This window comes from Orycteropus afer, unplaced genomic scaffold, assembly GCF_000298275.1.
Source record: "Orycteropus afer afer isolate SDZICR_OR568_19922 unplaced genomic scaffold, OryAfe1.0 scaffold00112, whole genome shotgun sequence".
NCBI classification, from domain to species: domain Eukaryota; kingdom Metazoa; phylum Chordata; class Mammalia; order Tubulidentata; family Orycteropodidae; genus Orycteropus; species Orycteropus afer.
This window is the reverse complement of record NW_006921699.1, coordinates 3,904,597-3,926,502: the sequence shown is the minus strand read 5'-3', so window position 1 is coordinate 3,926,502 and position 21,906 is coordinate 3,904,597. Positions and strand designations below refer to the sequence as shown.

General features: G+C 45.2%; 1 protein-coding gene across 1 annotated transcript in view; it reads left to right on the top strand.

The window, feature by feature from the left end:
- The window catches only part of FSTL4 (follistatin like 4), a 644,321-nt gene that overhangs the window by 471,767 nt on the left and 150,648 nt on the right, over positions 1-21,906 (top strand). The window contains exon 6 of the mRNA XM_007943751.1: positions 2,764-2,887. Within this exon, the coding sequence (XP_007941942.1) occupies positions 2,764-2,887 (124 nt within the window). The remainder of the gene's footprint in view (positions 1-2,763; positions 2,888-21,906) is intronic.

Genomic DNA, 21,906 nt, shown 5'->3' with positions numbered 1-21,906 from the left:
AGAGATACCGCCTTAGAAACCCAAGGGAGGGGTCGCTATGAGTCTGAATTGATTCAATGGCAGTGAGTTTGGTTTTTTGGTTGATACCATTCCATCATCTCTAACTTCAACTCCATCTCCCCTCAGTACTTTCCCTCCATCTTAGGGTTTCTTATTTTGCTATAATGTCTCACAGAACTCACACGCTGTCAAGGAAATGACTCACGCAGTGGTGGAGGCAGGGAGACTGGCAAGTCCCAAATCCATAAGTCAGGCGTAGGTCTGAAGGAATTTCCTCACTCCCGGGGGCTGGTGAACCCAAATCAGCAGGTCAGATGACTGGCTGCTGTCTCAAGTCCAGGGGTGAGATGATGACCAATCAAAACAGGATCCACAGCAAGAGAAAGTGACTTTACCAGCACATTTGCACATATACCCTCAAGGAAAGTGAGGGTGGCAACTTGAGTCACACCCTCCAGCAAGGCAGGACCCCAGCTACATCCCACCTTAAACAGGCATAAACCAAACCAAACCAAACTCACTGCCGTGAGTTTAACCAGTCGCCATCAAGTTGCTTCCAACTCATGGTGACCCCTTGTGTGTCAGAGTAGAACTGTACTTCATGTGGTTTTAATGGCTGATATTTTGGAAATAGATCATCAGGCATTTCTTCTGAAATGCCTCTGGATAGACTTGAATATCCAACACGTCAGTTAACAATTGAGCACACTGTTTGTATACCAGGGACACCTCAGTAAATAGTAGTTGGGGGGTATTATTGTTGTCATCCTCATCTTTATTATTATTCTTTCCTTAAACCTTTCAACAATCCTCTGCTGCAAGGTAGGTGGTACTATTAACTCCATTTCATAGATATTTTCAGATGAGGAAATGGAAGCTCCAAGACATCACGCAACCTGTCCAAGTTGTGTTCAGTGTTCAGGAAATGATAGAACCCACAAAACCTGAGCATCTGCTCAGAGGCTTTGTTAAGGCAAGCTTTCCCTCAAGGCTCTTCACACCAGGGCATCACTGGGCCAGAGCCTGCTTCTAAGTGCACACTGGGAATCCTCGGCCTCAGATTCCACGCTGCTCACCCACACTTGAGCAGCACATGCAATCCACCCAGGACCTGCATTCTAGGAGACCTGCTGTCCACAGTCCCAGGGCACCAGCCTGCCAGCATGTCACTCCTTCCATCAGTACTCAGCCCCTAGCTATCACTAAGACTCCAAGGGACAGGGACAGGGACCCACAGATGATCCAGATGCCCTGTTGTTGATGCCCTGGGAAGAGCATTTTCCCAGAATAACTCAGGTCCTGTGAGTTACAGTTGCCAGCAGGGAGAACCACCTGGCAATTCTCCATACTACAGGCTGCAGCAGAGTGCACTGAGGGTAGATAGCTCTTGGCTTGTCCTGGACAGAGGCATTTATGAGCTCTTGGCACTCCAGCCAGGCCCATGTGGTGCCCAGGTAGCTGCCAGATAAACAGAAATGTCCAGGGCACATTGCTCTAACCTGGCAGAGATGTGCCCCCAGGCACTTGAAGCCATTAACAAGTGTGGTAATTGGACTATGATTTCTTCTTTAAAATTTAATGTACTTAAAGTCCATTCATAAATCTGTCAAGCAGAGAACAGCTAAAATGGACCTTTCCTTGACACTGAATCACAGGAACCAGGAAAAACTCATTGGTCTTCTGAAAAGTTAATCAATTTCCAATGCAGAAATAGACAAAGGAAAATTTCCATCTTCAGAAGATTGATCTGGAGCGATATGGTTGATCTCCCTTTTATTGAACACTCTTATTTGCTAGGTGAAAGGTCATTTTTTTTTTAACATTATCACATTAATTTGCCTTTAATATAACAAGCCATGTTGAGAATATTAAATAAAGAGAAATGGTTCTGCCCCCTCCCTGAAAAATCAAATCATTTCTTTTCTTCTAAGATTGCCTTCTGAGCTTATTCCTTGCAAGAGCTCTAATTCTGGACATATCAGCTTCAGCTGAGCAGGGGTGACTGGACTTTCTACCTGTAGGCACTTTGGGGCTTCTGGCTGGTCATGCTGGGCAGTTCTCTGTGCCTTGTGGCCCAGGCCACGATCAGAGTTCACGAGGGCCCACCCACAGCCCCCTGCCAGAATCCCCAGGGCAGGCATTTGTATCCCTAAAAGGACAGAGCAAGCAGAGAAGTGGGACTCAGACCTAGGCCAGTGGAAAACAGCTGCCCTTCTCTAAGGTGTGTTGTAGCTAGGAGTCACCACCCTGAGACTAGTAAGAGCTGATATGCCACCAGAAGTAGGGGCATGGCATTGATAGGGCAGTAACCCTTCTGCACTATGCAACTGTGAGCCAAGCAGTGTAAGTTCCCCATTCTGAGTTCAACCACTGTTTATTGCATTTATGTGATCAAGCCCCTTCTTGTATTTCCATCTATAGCACAAAGGAGTAGACCAGGTGGCCTTAGCATTCTTCCTAGCTCAGGCTGTCTGGGTTCTGTCTGTTCAGATGGAAGAGGACAGACCTGAGCACCAGTTGAGATTCTGCCCCAACCACTGTGTGACTTTGGAAAAATCCCTTTCTCTCTGTGAACCTCAGTTTTCTCATCTATAAAATGAAGGGTCAGACAAGTCAAAATCAAAAACCTCTTGGTGCTCTCTCTGGAGTCCTTTCCTCCCTCAGACTGGTGACCACAGCCCCACTTAGCATTGTTTACTAGCAGTGTCCATGACACTGAACTCACTCCAGGCTCTGGCCTTGTTCCCCTGCCTTGCCCCACAGCACAAAATGAAGGAGCAGGACACGGATGAGGACTTCCTGGGCTGCTCACTGGGTGATCTTCTCCGCTTTGACGACTACAACAGTGATGGCTTCCTGACCCTCCACGAGTTCTACACGGCTTTCCGTAAGTCAGGCCCTGGGCTGGGGTCTCAGCAGGCAAAGGGTTTGTTTCTGAACCAAAACAGTGTCAGGACCTGGAGTATACCCTCAATTGTCTCAAGGTTGGTTTCTTATATAGGAGTAATCTGTTGAATTTGTTTTGCCACAAGCCTGATCTTTAAGAAAAAGAAGAATATGTGGGAGAGAAAGAGTGCTTGCCTTTTCCCTTTTTGACAAAGGCTGTTCTCATTGTTGTTTGAGTAATACAAGACCTCTATTTAAGTGTGACTGTTGGGGTACTGCTAGACACACTGTGGATTCTGACTCCACATGAAGGGAGCAGATTTTAGTGCTGTTGGGGGCTCCAGAGGCTTGTCTGAGCAGGGGCAAGTTGAAGAGAGGTGGGGGTATCCCTGGAGAAGAACAGAAAATAGATGTTCTATCTGCAAATGGAAGAGGTACTCTGCGTGGCCCTCTCTGGTGGCCCTGATACATACAAGAGTAGATAAGAGCCTTTGTCTTTTCCCTGAGGTAGTCTCCCCTAGCTGGCACTGGGACAAATGTCCCCAGAGATGAGAGATGGCTCCAGACAGAGGTTAGGAAGGAAGAGCAGTGCAGTGGCAAAACATGGGGCTGGAGGGGACGTTCTTAGCCACAGAGAGATGAAGCCCCTTTTTCTTGGTGACACCATTCAGTCTCTGGCCGAAGCATGTAATATGCATGTCCCATGTGGCATACCCTTGGACATGACCTGCAAATTCAGGGCTTCTGACTGTAGGCCCTGAAATTTGAGAAGTAGGTATAAGACCCCCAGGGGCACTGAGTACTCTAAGCCACAGATCCTGGCATCCTCCTCCCAAACCCCAATCTCTACCTAGAGTTCCAAGTTCCAGGCATTCCTTTGAGCTGTTGTTATTCCATTCACAAGGCCTGAGAAGGGGTCCTCATGATTCATTGGCAAGAAAGTCTCTTGTGGCAAATAGAGGAGGCACTTGAATGACACAAGAGGAGAAAAACTAGTGTGGCTCTTACCAGTGAGCAGTATCTGAGCTTGAGGTAGGAGTCTAGTCCACAGAGTCCTATTGCCCAAGGCCAACTAATAATTACAGGGCTTTGTTTGATATTCTGTGACTGTGCATGGTTCTCCATCATCCTCCTCCTGTCCACCATGAAAACTCATATCTGCTTACAGTAGTTCATAATCAGGCATAAATGACAAGTAGGCTTAATCTGCTATAAGAAGTGTTTGCTTTGTGAATCAAGAGGCTTGCTCCTTGGAATAGAACTCAAAGTTTTGAATATGTGGAATTATCAGATGATCCCTAGACTTGGCTCATGAGTGCCTACTGTGAAATTTTCAGGAATTTTGTAAGGTGGTTTTCAAACATCTGGTAGTTTGAAATCAGCCGTGGTGGGACCATTTACATTACAGAAATTTATACCACACATATGCTCCAGAACAAAGAAAATTTTGTTTCCAGAGAGCCAGTTGTTAATCATCAACCAGCCCACCACTGGATAAGACCCTCCCTCCTGTCCTCAGCCTCTTCTTTCTGCAATATCCTCTGCACCCACCTTCCCCAAATGGAGACCCTTTGATGACTCTAATTCCAAAGGACATGAACAAGAAAAGAGTAGAGCAGTGAGGGCAGATTGAGGGAGAGCTGTCCTCTAAATCAGGAAAGAAGCCATGTGTTTCCTGGGCATAGTTCTAAGACATTGCCAGAATGTTTCCTGGCCTCAGGCCCCTCTGCAAAAGGAGTTATGAATGAAAAGGCCCAAATATTTTAAGAACCAGGAACCAAGGCTAGACTTCAGGGATTCAAGGAATACCCTAAACATCACTACTCATGCGTCCCATGATGGCATCATTAAGCAGCTAATGTCAGTGTGTAGACACCATTCTGGTACTTTCCAGGGCCCCTGTAGTAGCCCCTGTTCCTTGAGCTCAATTCCTGGCAATTAGTCTGGGACCAAACAGAAAGCTATTAGTTCTTCTTTCAAGGAAATGGAAGCATCACTATTGCCCGTGATGAAAGAGAAGGCCCTACTACCTTCCCTAATGAAGGATGTTATAGCCACAATCTCTCCATGAAGAAGGAAGGGATGTCACCACTTCACTTCCAGCTGTATGTCTCATACACAGCAATGTGGTATCTACTTCCCTCATTCCTAGTTATTATTTGAATAGCTTTATAATGATCATTTTTAAAGCAAATTAGAGTCTGCTGTTGCCTTGGACTTGTTTTGAACCAGGCAGCCAAAGTATTCATCACAGTGCAACCCAAATAATAGATACGCAATAAAATGTAAACCCACAGCCATTAAGGAAGCCACAAAATGAGTTAACCCAGCTATAAAGGCTTGACATGCAGCCACTCAGAGTGCACAAGGATCAATGGTTTTTCAAAGTCATAGGAACTCTCAACTAAATTCCCATAGCTTGAGGAATAGATTTATGGTTCAGTGAATTTTAAATAGGCAATTGAAATGAGACATATAGGTACAACTTATTATTCAGCAATCGATGGGCATTAAAGAAATCTTACTAAAACCCAGAAAGTAATATCTCACACATTTTCAGCAACTACATTTTGGATATAATTTTAAAACCTGGAGCTGATAGGCTAGCAGAGGTTGAGATTTTAAGATTTTATTCTCTAGTCTCTATTTTTTGCCAAAGTCCTTGGGTATGAGGCAGTGTGGGGTCTATGGGGTGACTCCAAGCTCAGCATCCTCCTGATGCAGGTGGAGCATTCCATTGAAGGATGGGTGTGGGGGCATTTTCCCTGGAGAAGCAGGGGAAAGGGTCTCCAAAATTGTATTTTCCCATGCAGCCAGCCTGAGTCCACTGGGCCAGTGTTTGCCACAGTCTTCAGCAAACTGAGGGTGATGCCAGGAGTCCCAAGGCTGGAGGTGGCCCATACAGGGTCAAGCCCTCTCCATCTCTGCTCTGCAGAACAGGTGACACCCAGAGGATGGAATAGAGGAAAGGTTGTCCTGAGTCAATCTCTCAGACTGTCAGAGGTAATGCCCTAATTGCACATCTCTGTACAGTAAAAGGTGTGAAATATGAGTGGGGCCACCCTCTCTTCCTCCATTGGTCACATAACATTCTCATCAAGTGCTTTCAGCTTCCCAAACCAAAGGCTAGTCTAGCAACTAATAGCACAGTGTCCTTTCAGCACATCCCTCTTCCTCCCTCCTCTGCACCCCAATAAGGAGCAGGATCTTCTCCTCTGCCTGCTAGGAGGCAGAGGCCCAGTCTCCAGGGTCTCTGGTGAGCAAGATGCCTGCAGCCGTCTGTTCATCACACACAAGTTGCCCTAAAAGTTGTTCTTTTAAAAGCCTGCTCAATAATGCATAGTTTTTTGCACTTTTCTGAATGCTCAGATTGGGATTATGGGAAAAGCATGTTACTTAAAATGAGGATTTTTCTCTCGCTTTCAATTCATTAGAAATTTCTTCTGCTTTTTAGGAAGATACTTGTCCTTTTAATTAATCCTATGAGACCAAGCCCAGTAAAGGTGTTGGATACAAGGGAGGGGGTTGGGTAGCTAGCAGGGCAGGAAAAATAGCTTCTTCAACTATTAACTTTTGGGATGAAGGAGGAGCGCCTGTGTCATGAGGGCCGAGGGAAGAGCTAACGGGTGGGAGCCCCAGCCGCTCCTTCAACCTCTGGCACTTGTATGCTCCAGGCAAGCAGAAAGTAAATTAGTGTTTTCATCTGATTAGTGCAGTATTTCTGTATCCAGGGCAACTCAGTGAAATGGATGAAATGGTCACCTGGTGAATGTTCAGCTTTTTTTTCTGTCCCCATCATTATCCTCTGGAATGAATAATACCTAGTACATGCCAGACACCAGGCCAGGCTCTCCACACATGCTAGCTCATCCATTCTCACACCCATCCTGCAATGAACGGGAGGTTAAAATACAACAGCAAGACTCCCTCACTACCCAAACCTAAACCAAAACCAATCTCACTTCCAATGAGTCAGATCTGACTCATAGTGACCCCCTTGGGTTTGCGAGGTGGTATCACTACAGAAGTAGATTGCCCAATCTTCCTTCCGAGGAGTGGCTGGTGGGTTTGAACCACCAACTTTCTGGTTAGCAGTCAAATGCCTTAGGGATGAATTCAGACAGGGAGTTGAGGTGGTGAGGATACTGCTTTATCCTACTCCATTGGGCTCTTGGATTTTGGATAGTGTGTAGCAAGATTTCAGATGGCATGGGGTTTATCCAAACATGTATCTGAATCTATTGGTCTCTTGCATGTGGATAGCAAGAGATAGCTGGGGGCTACTCAGTTTTTGCTCAGGTCCAAGACTGTCGGTGCTGATGTTTCCCTGAACTCCAAGAGGAGGAAATAGTTGCCTCAAGTAGGACTTGGAAATGAAAAGGCAGGAAAATGTTTTTCTGCCCTTTGTCCCCAAGCATAGGGAGAGGTACTTCAAAGAGAACTTTTATATGAGTTTTCTGTGTCCCCAAAGCCAGAGCCCAATGGACTAGGTCCAGAGTCAAGCTTAGGGAATTGAAAGGGAAGGACTGTGTGCCATCTGAATGACTTTGCTTATCAATATTTCTTTAGTTAGTAGTAGGCTCTTAAAACTCAAGCAGCAAAATAATAATAGTTAACATTTATCTGGTCACGTAGTAGGCGTTCTGGTAGCATAGTGCCTAAGGCACTTGACTGTTAACTAGAAGGCTGGCAGTTCAAACTCACCAGCCACTCCTCGGAAGGAAGATGAGGCAATCTACTTCCATAGTGATATTGCCTTGGAAACCCAAGGAGGGTCGCTATTAGTCAGGTCTGACTTGATGGCACATAACAGCAACAACAACAACAACAACATTTATCATGTGTCAGCACTGTGTATTATATCCCTACTTTACAGATGAAGGAGCTCTGGTGACACTGTGGTTAGAGCATTGGGCTGCTAACCAAAAGGTCAGTGGTTCGAACCTACCAGCTGCTCTGTGGGAGAACGATGAAGCAGTCTATTTCTGTAAATATTTACAGCCTAGGAAACCCTCTGTGGCATTTCTACTCTGTCCTATAGGGTCACTATGAGTTGGAATCGTCTTGATGGCAGTAGGTTTGGGTTTTGGTTTTATATATGAAGAAACAAACTCAGAGACATTAAGTAGCTTACCGAAGGTCTTGCAACCAAAAAAGTAGCAGAACCAGGACTGAACCAAGTGTTTCTGACCCTAAAACCTTCTCATGCATTTAAACACACTGTAATTCATCAGCATTTTCTAGTGAAAAGAATCACACTTTTCCCTCAGTGTATTTCCCTAGACTTCATTCCCCAGCTCAAGTGTCTCCTTCTCTAGGAAGTCTTCCTCAACTTCTCTTCTCTCCACCAAACCCCAAACATCTCCCTGTGTGCCCTCAGACCCTGGGTTTATCTCTATATAGTAACAAGGCTATGGCCTAATGGTTAAGAGTGTGAACTCCAGAGTCCAAGACCTAAGTCCAGCTCCTCTTCCATTTAGTAGCCATGTGACACCTTGGGCAATTCTTTAACCATACATTAATCTGGGCTTCAAGTTACCCATCTGTAAAATGGACACAAGGGTTATATGAGATAATGTATGTAAAATGATTAGCATAATGCCTTGCATATGGTAAATGCTAAGTAAACATTAAGCAAGTTAATGACAGTGGTGGTGATGGAGATGAAGATTGTTAGACCATAGGCTCCATGAGGGAAAAGCCTATTTTCTTTACCATGTCCTTAATGCTAATGTGGAATCTGGCACCAGGATGCCCTTGGTAATATGCTTGTACTCAGTGAGCGAATGAGGTATCTAGAGAAATACACTTGGCAAGCAGAGGAGTCCAAATATTATACAACCAAAAGTCCCAGAGGGTCTGTGCATGTCCCCAGAGGTCCTTGGGAGAAGGAGCAGAGGAAGCTCCTTGTTGGGCCCCCAGAGCTGGGACCTATGGTGGGAGAGTATCAGCCAGGCTGCCCCAAGCTTGCAAGGGTATCCATGTGGCTGCCCCAGTAGCCTGGACATTGCAAATCCACTGGATGAATGAAAGACTGGGGCATGGGGTGACCCCTGCTGCCCACAAGGGCCTAATGATACTTTAATGAAGACAAAAGCTGCTCATCCTATTAAGCTCCTTCTGGCTCCCAAGGCCACTAATTGGCCATTCAGCCCTCCTCAGGATAAGTGTTCTGGTAGGCCGCCTGCCTGCCTGGCTGCTTAATTATCTTCACTCCAACAACTGGTGTGGAGATAAGGCTTCTGCTCAGTGCTGCTCCTCAGCCCCAGTGAAGCTGCAGACCTTGGCTGCGGGTGGTCCAGGCACAGCTCCTGGCTCCCACCATGAAGTCAGCTTTGCTGTGTCTGTGCAAATCCGTGCACTTTGGGAAATAATTCATTGGCATAGAATGCGAGTTTGTGTTTCCTCTGAGCTCAACTCCTGGGAACCTGATGCATACCAGCAGGGCCCCATGACCACCTCCCTCCTATGTTACAAAAGCAAAAAGCCAGGCACCCACAAAGTGAGAAAAACACAGCCTTTGGCTTGGAGCCTGTAGCCATAGTGTGCCCAGATGAAAACAGGAGACTCTGTTGGCTCTAGGACCTCTAAGCTTGGCCCTCGGATGCTGGCAGGGCACACTTGTGCAGAAAGCTGTAGAGCACAGAGGCCCAAACTCCTTGACTCAGGTCCATGCCAGAAATGTGAGAGATGGCCACTTGCCCAGAAGCCTTTGCCTGAAGCATCACTGTCATCTGATCAGTGTGTAAAGACTGCGTGTGTCTGCCCTAAAACTAGTGTGGGCCCAGGATGTAATAAAGGAAGGCTCTGTTAAAGTATCGGGTCAGGGAGGCTCTTCTCTGGGTCAGGCTATGCTTGCAGTGTCCAGTTTAAGGGGCTGGCCAACCACCCAGAACATTTGAGAGGAGCTTTACCAGGGAAAACATCCAGGAATTGAGATAGAGAAGCCTCAAAGAAGGGAAAACAGGGAGATAGGGTGACACTTGGTCAGTGATCACTGATAGAGCCCTCTCTATGGCAAGCATCAGGCATGGAGTACAGCTTACAGCAAGAACGTAGTGGGACTTACCCTCATGGACTGGTTATCTGAATAGAGAGACAGTTGGGAAACAGATAAGCAATCAATTAACAAAGCAGGAGCTGACAGAATAACTGGATGCAGGGTTGGCAGGGAGGACCTAGTCTGCACAGGGAGGTCAGGCAGGGACACTCAAGTTGAGACCTGCAGACCAAGTTAGAGATAATCGTGCAATGGGAAAAAGGAAGGCATCCCAGACAGGTGGGGGGAGGGTGTGGTCCTGAAAGGGGGAAAGGCTTGGGCTGAGTGAGGCTACTGTCACATGGAGGGAACTGGCTAAAGAGTAGGGCCCCAGGGGGCAGAATCAGACTACAAGGCAGGGGCTAGGAGAAGCAGATGTAGCACGCACGTAAAGGAAGACTCTCCAGCAGCTGCCTTGCCTTACTGGAGCTGCCTGGGGAGTAGTGAGCTCCATCACTACCTGGGCTCCAGCCCAGGCACATCTCTGGAGAACGGCCTGAGTATTGGCTGGAGAGCTAGACTTGGCCTTGGAAGCCCCTCTCACTGCTGGAACAGTCAGCTCTCCAGTGAAGACTATTGGGCTGAAAAGTGAGCAGGGCTGTGTCTAAGGTTTCCCAGAACTGATATTCCAGGCCCAAATCCAGGCTTTCCTTTGCTTCTTGAAGACAGAAACACAGCTAAGGGCATCCACACATCCCCAATGGCCCCCGCTGTGCTAGGAAAGCCATTGGCAGCCCCTGGGGTGGATGTTCAATGAGTGTCTTTCCCCGCCCTCATGGAGACCAGGGTAGGGGTATGGGCTTCTGCCCATCCCCATCCCCTCCCTCCTCACCCTCTATACTGTGCAGGTATCATGGTCTGGGCTGGAGCAATCCCTGTCCTCTGGAGGGGTTTTAACCTGAGTCAGGGCTAATGCTTTGCTGCCCTCTTGCCCTCCATTGGTTTCTTCTTCTTATCTACCCACATGTGGAAATTTCAGACCCAGATAGCTTTTTTTCTATCTTCAACAGTCTGCTCCTAACAGTTGCAACATGGGACCCAGCACTTTCAAGTCATTGTCTGGAGTTGAGTCTTCAAGTGCTTTCCATTTTACAAGATCCCAGCTGGAAGCTGTCAGTGGCCTCAGTACAGAGCAACTGAATGGTAGAAAATGAACTAATTACAGGTTGTTATTGAAAATCTATTATATACAAATTGCAAAGAAAACTCATTGAAATATGATGCTTTGGTATTTTTTAGAACCCTCCTCTGGGAGGGAGAGCAGGGCAGTGTGGCTGGATACCTGTTCATCACTGTTCCCCAGGTAAATCTCCAGGCGGGGCTAAAAGCAGGGTCTGGGTGATGCTCACTGTGTTCCACATTCCAGTCCCAAGCGTATCACACATTTTGCCTGGAACAGGGAGCTCTCTGGATGTTACTAAATACTCAGGAACACACAGGAATGGCTGAAGAGGAAGCAAAGACTTTCATTACAAAGATATAAAATGAGAACAATTTAAATGTCAGGTTTTTTACTAGGATAGCACTATATTGTAATCCTGAATCTCAATGTTTTTACAAAGCTTTTGTGAGGACTTCAAAATGCTTTTAAGCACTGAAGGTCACATTACCAATTTCCAAGCCTGCTCCATTGGATTGGAGTGTTAGGAAGGCTTAGATATGAATGGCCAGGCCATCAGAAACACAGAATTCAAAGGGGGGTTTCACATGGCCGGCAGAGGCTGCCTCCAGACTCCAGGCAGAAGCCTAGAAAACAAACTCAGGACACAGGGCTGCACCCCGACCCTGGTGTGCCAGTAGTATTCTCATCTCGGTGCAGGTGTGCCCCTGGAGTGGGTGCTGTGGAGATGGCCATGTGTTCTGAGGTATGAAGGCCCACCTCTAGATGTTTCTGAAAGCTGAAACACTCTCTCCCCTGAGACAGAATCAGCCCAGAAAGGATACCCGAGTACAAGCTCAATCTTGTTTATCTTTCCTTCCCTTCCACTGCTACTCACCCCTCATCTGCTACTCAAATGCCCATTTCTCTCCAGCTTTCCCAGAGAGGAGCATCAGCTTGGGTGTGCACTGCCCTTTTCATTTCCTCTTCCAGAAAAGGAAGCCTCTCTCTGCTGTCCAAGTCCTGTCTCTTCTCAGGGCCCAGCTTTCTAGCCCCCTCCTGCCAGTGACTGCCTGGTGCTGGGGCTTCTGAATGCCCCCAGCCCTGAACATGGCCCATATGCTGCCCACCCAGTTAGTTTCTACATGCCATGTGAGTGTCATCCCTTTTTCATCCCCCTGCTCCCTAACCTCGGGGCACGTGTGTCCCTTATGTGGCCTACAAACTGGACCTTACATAGTAGGGAGGAGTCTTGCGGGGATGTGTCCTGTCACAGAGTCTAAGAAAAGATGAGTAGAAAGGAATGAAAGATAAACAAGATTGAGCTTGGACTCTGGTGTCCTTTCTGGGCTGATTCTGTCTCAGGGGAGAGAGTGTTTCAGCTTTCAGAAACATCTAGAGGTGGGCCTTCATACCTCAGAACACCTGGTCATCTCCACAGTACCCACTCCAAGGGCACACCTGCACTGAGATGAGAGTACTTCTGTACACCAGGGTCGGGGTACAGCCCTGTGTCCTGAGTTTGCTTTCTAGGCTCCTGCCTGGAGTCTGGAGGCAGCCTCTGCCGGCCATATGGAAAATCCCCCTTTGAATTCTGTTTCTGATGGCCTGCCCTTTCATATCCAAGCCTTCCTAACACTCCAATCCAATGGAGCACGCTTGGAAATTGGTAATGTGACCTTCAGTGCTTAACTGCAAACCACCTTTTCAGGTTTCCTCTACGTCAGGAACACCTGCTGGCTCACTGGTCCTTACCTTACAGTGGCCAATTCTGAGCAATTCTCCAGCCCCAAGGCTGAGGGTGCTTCCCCTTGGCCCAGAGCCCAACTCCTTCTTGGGCCTCCCCTCTGGGTTGAGGGCAGGGAAGACAAAAGGGAGGCTGAAATAGAAGCAGGGGCCACAGAACCAAGAGTGCTTGAACAAAGATAGCAGGAGAAAGGACAAGACAGTAACAGACCCAGGAGGCAAGAAAGGGCAAAGGAAAAGTGTGGGCTGTCTCTGATAGCAAGCAAAGATGTTATTGTGTGAGACATTGGTTCCTGCTGGTGGAAAGGCCAGCAGAGCAGGAGACAGAAGCTTAGAGCCTTCCATGGGGTGGATATTCAGCCTGGAACACTGTTGTTACTAGTTGCCATCCAGATGGCTCTGGCTTATGGCGACCTTATGTATAACAGCACGAAGCATTGCCCAGTCCTGTGCCTTCTCTATGGTGGTTGGTGTGTTTGAGTGCATTGTTGTAACTGTTGTGTCAATTCATTTCATTCAGGGTTTCCATCATTTTCCCTGACCAACTACTTTACCAAACATTTGTCTAGCAATTGATCTTTCCTGATGATGTACTCAAAGTAAAACATACTGTCATCGAGTCAGTTCTGACTCATAGTGACACTATAGGGCAAAGTAGAACTGCCCCATAGGGTTTCCAAAACTGTAGAGCTTTGCAAAAGTAGACTGCATCATCATGCTTTTGGTTCGAACCACTGATCTTTTGGTTAGCAGCTGAAATGCTTTAACCACTGTGCCATCAGAACTCCTAAACATTTGTTGCAAGAATTAAAGACTATGATGGATTTTTTTAAAAGTAGTCATAAAGACAAAAATGGTACAAAGTGGCTGCTGCAGTTACTGGAGAAAATTAGGAACAGACAGAGGGTTTTCTGTGATGGGGAGGTCATCTTATTTACCCATACAAGGCACTAGCCCAGAGAAGTGCCCACCGTGGCTCCACAGCTTGTTAACTGGATCACTGGGTTAGCAGACAGAGGCTGTGAAATCCACAGTCACCCCTCAGCCTAGACATCTTCCCACCCTGCTCCATTTCACTCACTGCTATCCTGGTGGGCCTCAATTTCCCCCAAAAGCTGTCTTTCCCCTGGGCAGTAAAAGGTACCTCCTAGGTCCCTCTTTAACAGCAGCTGACACTCACTGTCATCGAATTGATTATGACTCCCAGTGACCCCCATTGGATTTCCAAGGCTGTAAGTCTTTATGGAAGCAGACTGCCTTATCTGTCTTCTGCAGAGCAGCTGATGGATTCAAACCACCGACCTTTTGGTTAGCAGCCAAGTACTTTAACCACTATACCACCAGAGCTCCAGAGTGTCTGATAAGTCCTTGCCACATGCCTCCCAGAGACTCCCAGGCTAGAAACATAAGGGTCCAAAGGCCAAGAGGTAGACTAAGATTAAATGCACTTTGCAGCAAAGTATATGGACCCAAGTCTCAACTGATTTCCTCTCTGAAAAGGCTGGGAGCTCAGAGGGTCACAGTGGTGGGTCTGAGTCCTGGAGGGATGTGGAAATTGATGTTTCTGGCTATTTGTGTTCTTGATAAACAGGAAGAGGAAGGCCAATGGACGGTATTGCCCAGGGACGGGAGATCCCATGTTCTGACTAGAAGGGGTAGAAAGAGTCAGGCCTAACAATGGTCATATACTCTGAGCCCTGGGCTCCCATGTTATCTCTTGCAGAATTTGGTGGGGCTCTGGGGGACCTCAGAGTTCTGCCTGTACTTATGAGGGCTGATGGTTTTGGACCTGTGGGATCCAGAGTAAGACTAGACGAAGCAAATGCTCATAACTAGGTCGTTACATCACCAACTGGACTCGGTGGTACAAACAAGAGAATAGTTTATTCTCCTCCTCTGCCCTGAATCGCCCATGAATACCGAAGCTTTTCCTATCTGTGAGTGGAGGAGAATGATGGCTGAAGACCCTAGGCCACCATTAAGTGGCTTAGTGTAACTCTTTAGAACACAGGGCACTTGGTAGTAGTTTTCCATTTTGGGCTTTGGTCAAAATTTTAACACACAGGAAACCCACTTGGCATCTCACTCACTTGTACCTGAATCTGTCCAGGGAGGCAAGCAGGAGTGGGTGTGCAAGGAAGTGAGTTGTGAGTGGCCCAGGCAGCCCACAAGCTGAGCCCTGGAGAGCCATTCCTCTCCAGATGGCACAGGCATTTTGTCTTCAGACAGGTGCTTCAGGCAGAACAACTGTTTGTACACTTGTCAGGATTGCCGATCGCATCCAGGTGAGGGTGGAAATGGAGCCCAGAGGACTCTCTCTGCATTTCTGTAGGTGGCAGGAGGTGTGGGTTGTGAGTACAGCTAGCTCAAAGCCTTCCCATGATCACTGTCTGAGTGGCGTCTCTGAGTTCTCTTCTCTCTTCCCAAACACTCTCAAGCCTCTTCAGAGCAAGTTAGTGAGTTGTTAATGGCTCTCCAGAGCTGGCTGCTCCCCAGCAACCATGCTGGTTGAGCACTCACTGCATGAGGCAGCATTGCACCTGGCCCACACATTGTGAAGATAAGGAAACTGAGGCCCTGGGAGGGTGGGGGCCTGCATGAGGCCCACAACTGCTAATGCAGAGCCCAGATTCAAAGCTGGATCTCCATGACTTAGGGACCTGGCTGTACTTCTGCTCTACCAGAACTCTCTGGAATCCCCATTTCTTCCCACAGAGATCCAGATCCAGAAAGACCTGCCATCTGAGTCACAGATGGGGCAGAGGTTGGGCTCAGAGAAGCAAAGCCCTTTCTGAGGTCATTCATCCATAGGCTAATGCAGTAGGCAGGGCCCCCACCTGCTTCCTCTTCCCGGATCCCAATGTCTGTGTTCCACATGTGCTTTCAAACTCATGTTACCCAGGCCCCTTTCAGATGACCTTATGAAAAGAGTCCTTTGTAACAGGTGGGTTTCAGCTGAACAGAAGTCAGGGCTTAAGTAACAGGCCTATCATTTGAAACAGTTGCTCCTATGCTCCTGGAGCAGTCAGGTCCCCACAGAAGAACACTTTCCACTCAAACACAGATCCCATCAAATAAGTCTCTTCTCAATTCCCACAAGAAAATACAGTGCCAGAGGCTTCTCTTGTTAGCCCTGTTCAGTCTTCTTGTTGGTCACAATTTTCAAAAGCCCACCTCTGTGCAGTGGTGCTTGTAAACATGGTGGTGCTTGATAGCAGGTCCAAAGTCAGGGGAAGGATGGTGTGGATGTCTAGGTCACATCCCCGCCTTTCATGTGTGTTCAGATGTGCCTGTCCCTCGGAGTAATCTGCTGGCACCTTGGTGAGTTTGACAACCACTGGAGGGGCTGGCACCAAGCTCAGGCTGAGCACTGTCCTGGCAGCTGCATCAGATCTGGGCCATGTGTGGGTCAGCCATCATTTGGTACAGGCCACAGTGGAGCATTTAAGGGCCAGCGGAAATGACCTGTTGCTGGTTCAGACCAAACAAATGGGGCAGGCCAGGAGCTGGGCCTAAAAGGACTGTCATTGTAGTTAGTCACCATCGAGTTGATACTGACTCATGGCAACCTCACCTATGCAGAGTGTAGGGTTTTAAAGTCTGTGGCCTTTTGGAAGCAGATCACCAGGCCTGTCTTTCAAGGTGCTTCTGGGTGGGTTTGAACCACTAACTTTTGCGTAGTAGTCAGGGCTTTGTGCCACCCAGGACTCCTCTAAAAGAACTAGAGGTCAAATAATTTGGCTCAAAAAAAATCTCCCAAGGCTGGCCAGGGCCCAGACAGCCAGATGCCTGGAGGTGTCACTGAGTGAGTACACTAGTGGACTCAGTAACACCCAGACTCATTTCCTGTGAGAGACAGTGGGGCATGTCTCAGGGACCATACCTGCAGCCTGGAAGGAAGGAGTAGGTAGGAGGTGAGGGTTGGCTCCAAAGAATTCTTACCAGCCTGGAGTGATGCAGCTTTCTCTCCCCTGGGATGGGCTTCCCCTGAGGCTGAAAGTTTGGGACACATACAGAATTACTGTCTGTGAAATGGTAAGAAGTTGATGAATAGAGCTTTCTGATGAAGCTCAGGGCTTCCAAGTTTGAGAAGAAACAGAAAACTGGATGTTCACCAGCAGAGGAGCTAGTTGTTAGAAAGAAGGGGCTTTGAAAGGAAGCAGTAGTAGCTGAGCCTGAGGTAACCTAGTGTCTTCACCTAAACTTAAAGGAAGATAATTTCCTAAATGAGGGTGTCCTGCACAGTTAAACTGTTCATATATTTGTGTGTCTCACCTTATGCAGACCAACCAACCAGAACACCTAAGTTCCCTTGTTTCTATCCAAGGCTGTACCCACCTCCTGTCTCAGACATATGAGGAGGCCATGGGAGAACTCCAAAGCATGAGTGGAGCAGCCTTGAAGGGAATGGTGCTTCTAAAGGATGGAAAGGCAATGGTAACTGCATCTAACTGGAAAGGCATGTCAATGGGCTTCTACTTTGGCTATTTTCCTTGCATTCTCTAAGTTAACGATGAAGGCATGGGCTGAGCAGGGCATCTGTCCTCCAGAGTCAACTCACCATTATTCAGAGGCTAACTGTCCACTTTGGATTACTCTTGGCCAGACTTTCGGCAGCCTGCCTACCTCTCCACCTGCAAGCCACTGCCTGCTTAGAGTTTGAAAGCAGCCTTTGCAAAAGGGAAGCAGAGAAGGGGAGGAGAGAAAATTCAAAGCTGCTGAATGTGCTGCTGATTAATGGTTCTGCGCAGCAGTAGTTTTAGAGAGAAGGGAAGGACTTGGGGTTAAATAGATACAGGAGTAGGACCTGGAGCTATCTGTCCACATGCGCCCTACCCAGAGCCAGATTAAGGCATGTGAAAGCCATAAATACTGATAATCTGTGGTGCTCTCTCCTTTGATTACTCACACATTCAAATGAGATATGTGAATTATATATATACACGTATATAACCAAAAACCAAACTCACTGCCATCGAGGGGATGCTGGTGCATAGCGACCCCCACTGGGTTTCCAAGGTGGTAAATCTTTATAGAAGTAGATTGCTTCATCTTCCTTCCACGGAGTGACTAGTGGATTTGAACTGCCAACCTTCTAGTTAGCAGTCAAATGCCTTAGGCACTGCACCACCAGAACTCCTATATACACGTATATATGTATGTATTTTAGCTATCCATGATTTAACTTATTTTTAAATGCAGTCATAATATTAGCAATTGAATGCAAAAATGGCATATGCCATCTTAGTGGAATGACATGAACTGTATTACAAAATTTTTAGTGGATGTGAGGTACTAAGATTTTTACTATATACCACATTTTCTACAAAAAGAATATTCCACCTATTCAACAACAAAGAAAATGAGTCAGTGAACTTAGATGTTTCAACAGACAATGTAAAATTCTCTTGATCTCCCTAATGAAAAATTGACTTTCCCCAATATTACCTTAAACAGCTCATACTTTAGTTTTGATGCTTGTTTAATAATAAATGCTATAATTATAAATGAACAAATGAAAAGATGTCAGAAAGGAAAATTTAGCGATCAGAAAACAAATATTACACAAATATTATATTTTATTTAGATAGATCTTTCATCTTTAACATGTTATAATTAAAAACATTTCTTTCTATTCTTTGCTCTTACAAATTCTTCAATGATTTCATCACAATTAAGCTGCCAAACAATATCTACCTCCATACATAATAAGGATAATGAATTCAGTCTTTCTTGAATCATTGTTCTGTGCTAAGCATTTTTGAGTCTCTTGAGGGATGAGAATGAGCATTCTGTTGTACAGTTTGTAATCATTACAGTTAGGAATATTCCTAAATCAATTTCAATATTGAGTAACATGCATTGTATTTTATCTTCTGTCATGGAATCGATATGCCTACCTGAGTAAAATTTGTCTTTCCTGAATCTGTAAACCTAGTTCTCATGTAAGAATGAAATTGTCACACTTCTCTGTAGAGGTTTGTATTTAAGTCATCCAGAAAAACCTGCATTTCTTGGATGCTTCCATGTGTTCTTCATCAGATGTAGCCATATTATTTAAAAAGGAAAATCTATTTGAGAGAATTTCATTCATGGTCACTCTACTTATCGTGCAAGATTTAAATGTGTCAATGATAATGGTGGTAACACAAAACTGATTCTGGCACTCAATACTTCTGCGGCACTTCCGTCATTTACTTGTTTCCAATGTTTCTGCAATGGTGAATTGCTTGATAATCAGTATTTGGCAGTATTTGTTTTGTTGAGTTTTCAAAATTTCCTCTTAAATTTTATAAATATCCTGTTAATGACTGCTAGAAATCTGTGCATATCTTTAAATTTACTTTTGAATCTTGGAGAGCTTGACTCATCTGAAGAAAATACTGTAATGTATTTTTCCACATAACCAACAGAAATACGTATGCTAGTACTTGTTTTTGTTTTTGCTTTTGTTTTGTTTTGTTTCTGATGTTTTCAGCTTCCCTTTTGGTATCTCATTTTTGTGTCTGGTCTTCAGCAATGTTTTCTAAGTTATCTAGAATCTAAGTGTACAGTTCCAGGATTGTACTTGTTTCTGCAGCATGCACTTCCCAATGTGTATTAGAAAGACATTTTAATGTTTGATCATTAACTAAATGTTTTAAGAACTGTCCATCAATGAGTAGAGGTAGCAAAAAATGTGTAGAGTAACTGAGCAGTAGAAAAAGAATCAGTTGCTTCCAGACAACAGTCCCCTGTGCTACATATCCTACAAGATTAAGTGAATGCACAGCATATAGTATGAAAATGACATATTGGTTACATTCCAAAATTTTCTGTTGCATGTCTTTATTATATCTGATATATTGGCAATATTGTAATAGGACTGGCCTCTGAACTTAGAAAATTCAATTTTGCAAACTTCACATAAATAGTGAAGGACTTGATTTGTAATTTCTTTACTAGTATGACTGAGTTGTAGTGTTGATGAAGAATGCTGAAAGGATGTGGAATGAGGGATATCATTGCTGATGTCAGATGGATTTTGGCTCAAAGCAAAAATACTAGAAAGATGTTTACTTATGTTTTATTGACTGTGAAAAAGCATTTGATTGTGTAGATCACAACAAATTATGGGTAACATTGGGAAGAATGGGAATTCCAGAACAATTAACAAGAAGGCTGGCAGTTCAAACCCACCAGCCACTCCTCGGAAGGAAGGCTGGGAAATCTACTTCCGCAGTGATAGTGCCTCAGAAACCCAAGGAAGGGTCGCTATGAGTCAGATCTGACTTGATGGCACATTAACAACAACAACAAATAGTTGTACTCATGAGGAACCTGTACGCAGACCAGAAGATTGTCATTCAAACAGAACAAGCAGACACTGCATGGTTTAAAATCAAGAAGGGAGTGTGTCAGGTTTGTATCCTTTAACCATACTTATTCAATCTGTATGCTGAGAAAATAATCCAAGAAACGGGACTATATGAAGAAGAACATGGCATCAGGATTGGAGGAAGAATTATTAACAACCTGTGATATGCTGATGACACAACTTTGATTGCTGAAAGTGAGGATGACTTGAAGCACTTACTGATGAAGATTGAAGACTACAGTCTGCAATATGGATTGCATCTCAATATAAAGAACAAAAATCCTCACAACTGGACCTATAAGCAGCATCACTACAAACGGAGAAAAGATTGAAGTTGTCAAAGACTTTACATTGCTTGGTTCTACAATCAACGCCAATGGAAGAAGCAGTCAGGACATCAGACAACATATAGCACTGGGCAAATTGGCTGCAAAGGACCTTTTTAAAGTGCTGAAGAGCAAAGCTGTCTCCTTGCAGACTAAGGTATGTCTGACCCAAGCCATGGTATTTTCAATCACCTCATATGCATGTGAGAGCTGGACAGTGAATAAGGAAGACCAAGGAAGAGTCAATGCTTTTGAGTTGTGGTGCTGGTGAAGAATGCTGAAAGTACCATGGACTGCTAAAAGAACTAACAAATATGTCCTGGAAGAAGTACAGCTGGAATGCTCCTTAGAAGCAGGAATGGCCAGACTTCGTCTCACCTACTTTGGTCACATTGTCAGAAGGGACCATTCTCTGGAGAAGTATACCATGCTTGATAAGGTGGAGGGTCAATGAAAGAGGGGAAGGCACTCAATGAGATGGATTGATACAATGGCCGCAGCAATGGATTCAAGTATAGCAAAGATCATGGAGCTGGTATGGCACTGGGCATTGTTTCATTCTGCTGTGTATAGGGTTGCTATGAGTCAGAGATGACCCAACAGCACCTAACAACAACAACTGTATGACTTTTTAAACTACTAAATGTGATCAGTTGCTTGAGAGGTTTTCTATCTGTTAGAGATACCTCTCTTAAAACAACACATAGCTGATCTGTATGAGAAAGATCAGGAGTGGAATCTACAGACAAACTGAAATATCAAGCTATACTTATTTCATTAAAAACAGTTCATCAAACTTTGTCACTTACTAAGTTTATTAATTCTTAACACATTGCATTAGACATATATGATGGGTTGCCCTTTCCTGTGTTACCATATTTTGAAATGTGACCTGCTAAAAATGAATGAAACTGAGCAGCAAGTTCAAGTAAACTCAAAAAATTTCCATTTTGTAGGGACCCAAACACTTCATTTCTTCCTTGAAAATATAGTCTACATTCAGCAATTGTTATAACAATAGCAATAATGCATTGCAAAATGGATTCCCAGTACTGATGTTCTTCATTAATTTGTGTTTCCAGTTCGAATTAACCCAAAACTATGTCTTTGATTTAAATATGACAACATACAACCTCTGTGAAATGAACTGTTTTTATGTTTCTCAATCATATTTTAGTTGTGCCAATTGCTAAATCCATCTATAGCAAATTGAGAATTAAATGATTTAGAACTGACTATTTTGCAAACAATATTATACGGAACCACCTGATGGAGAATATAGTAGTCACTCTCTCTTACAATTTTCCCATTATCTTTGCACCCTAGAAATATATTCTGGCTACAGAACCTTGTTTGTTTACCATCCAGAAATTTTCTACATAGTATTTCAAGTGATCTGCTGTGATGTTGGCAATTGCTTGACCCTGTTCAATACAATAATTTACATTATTAG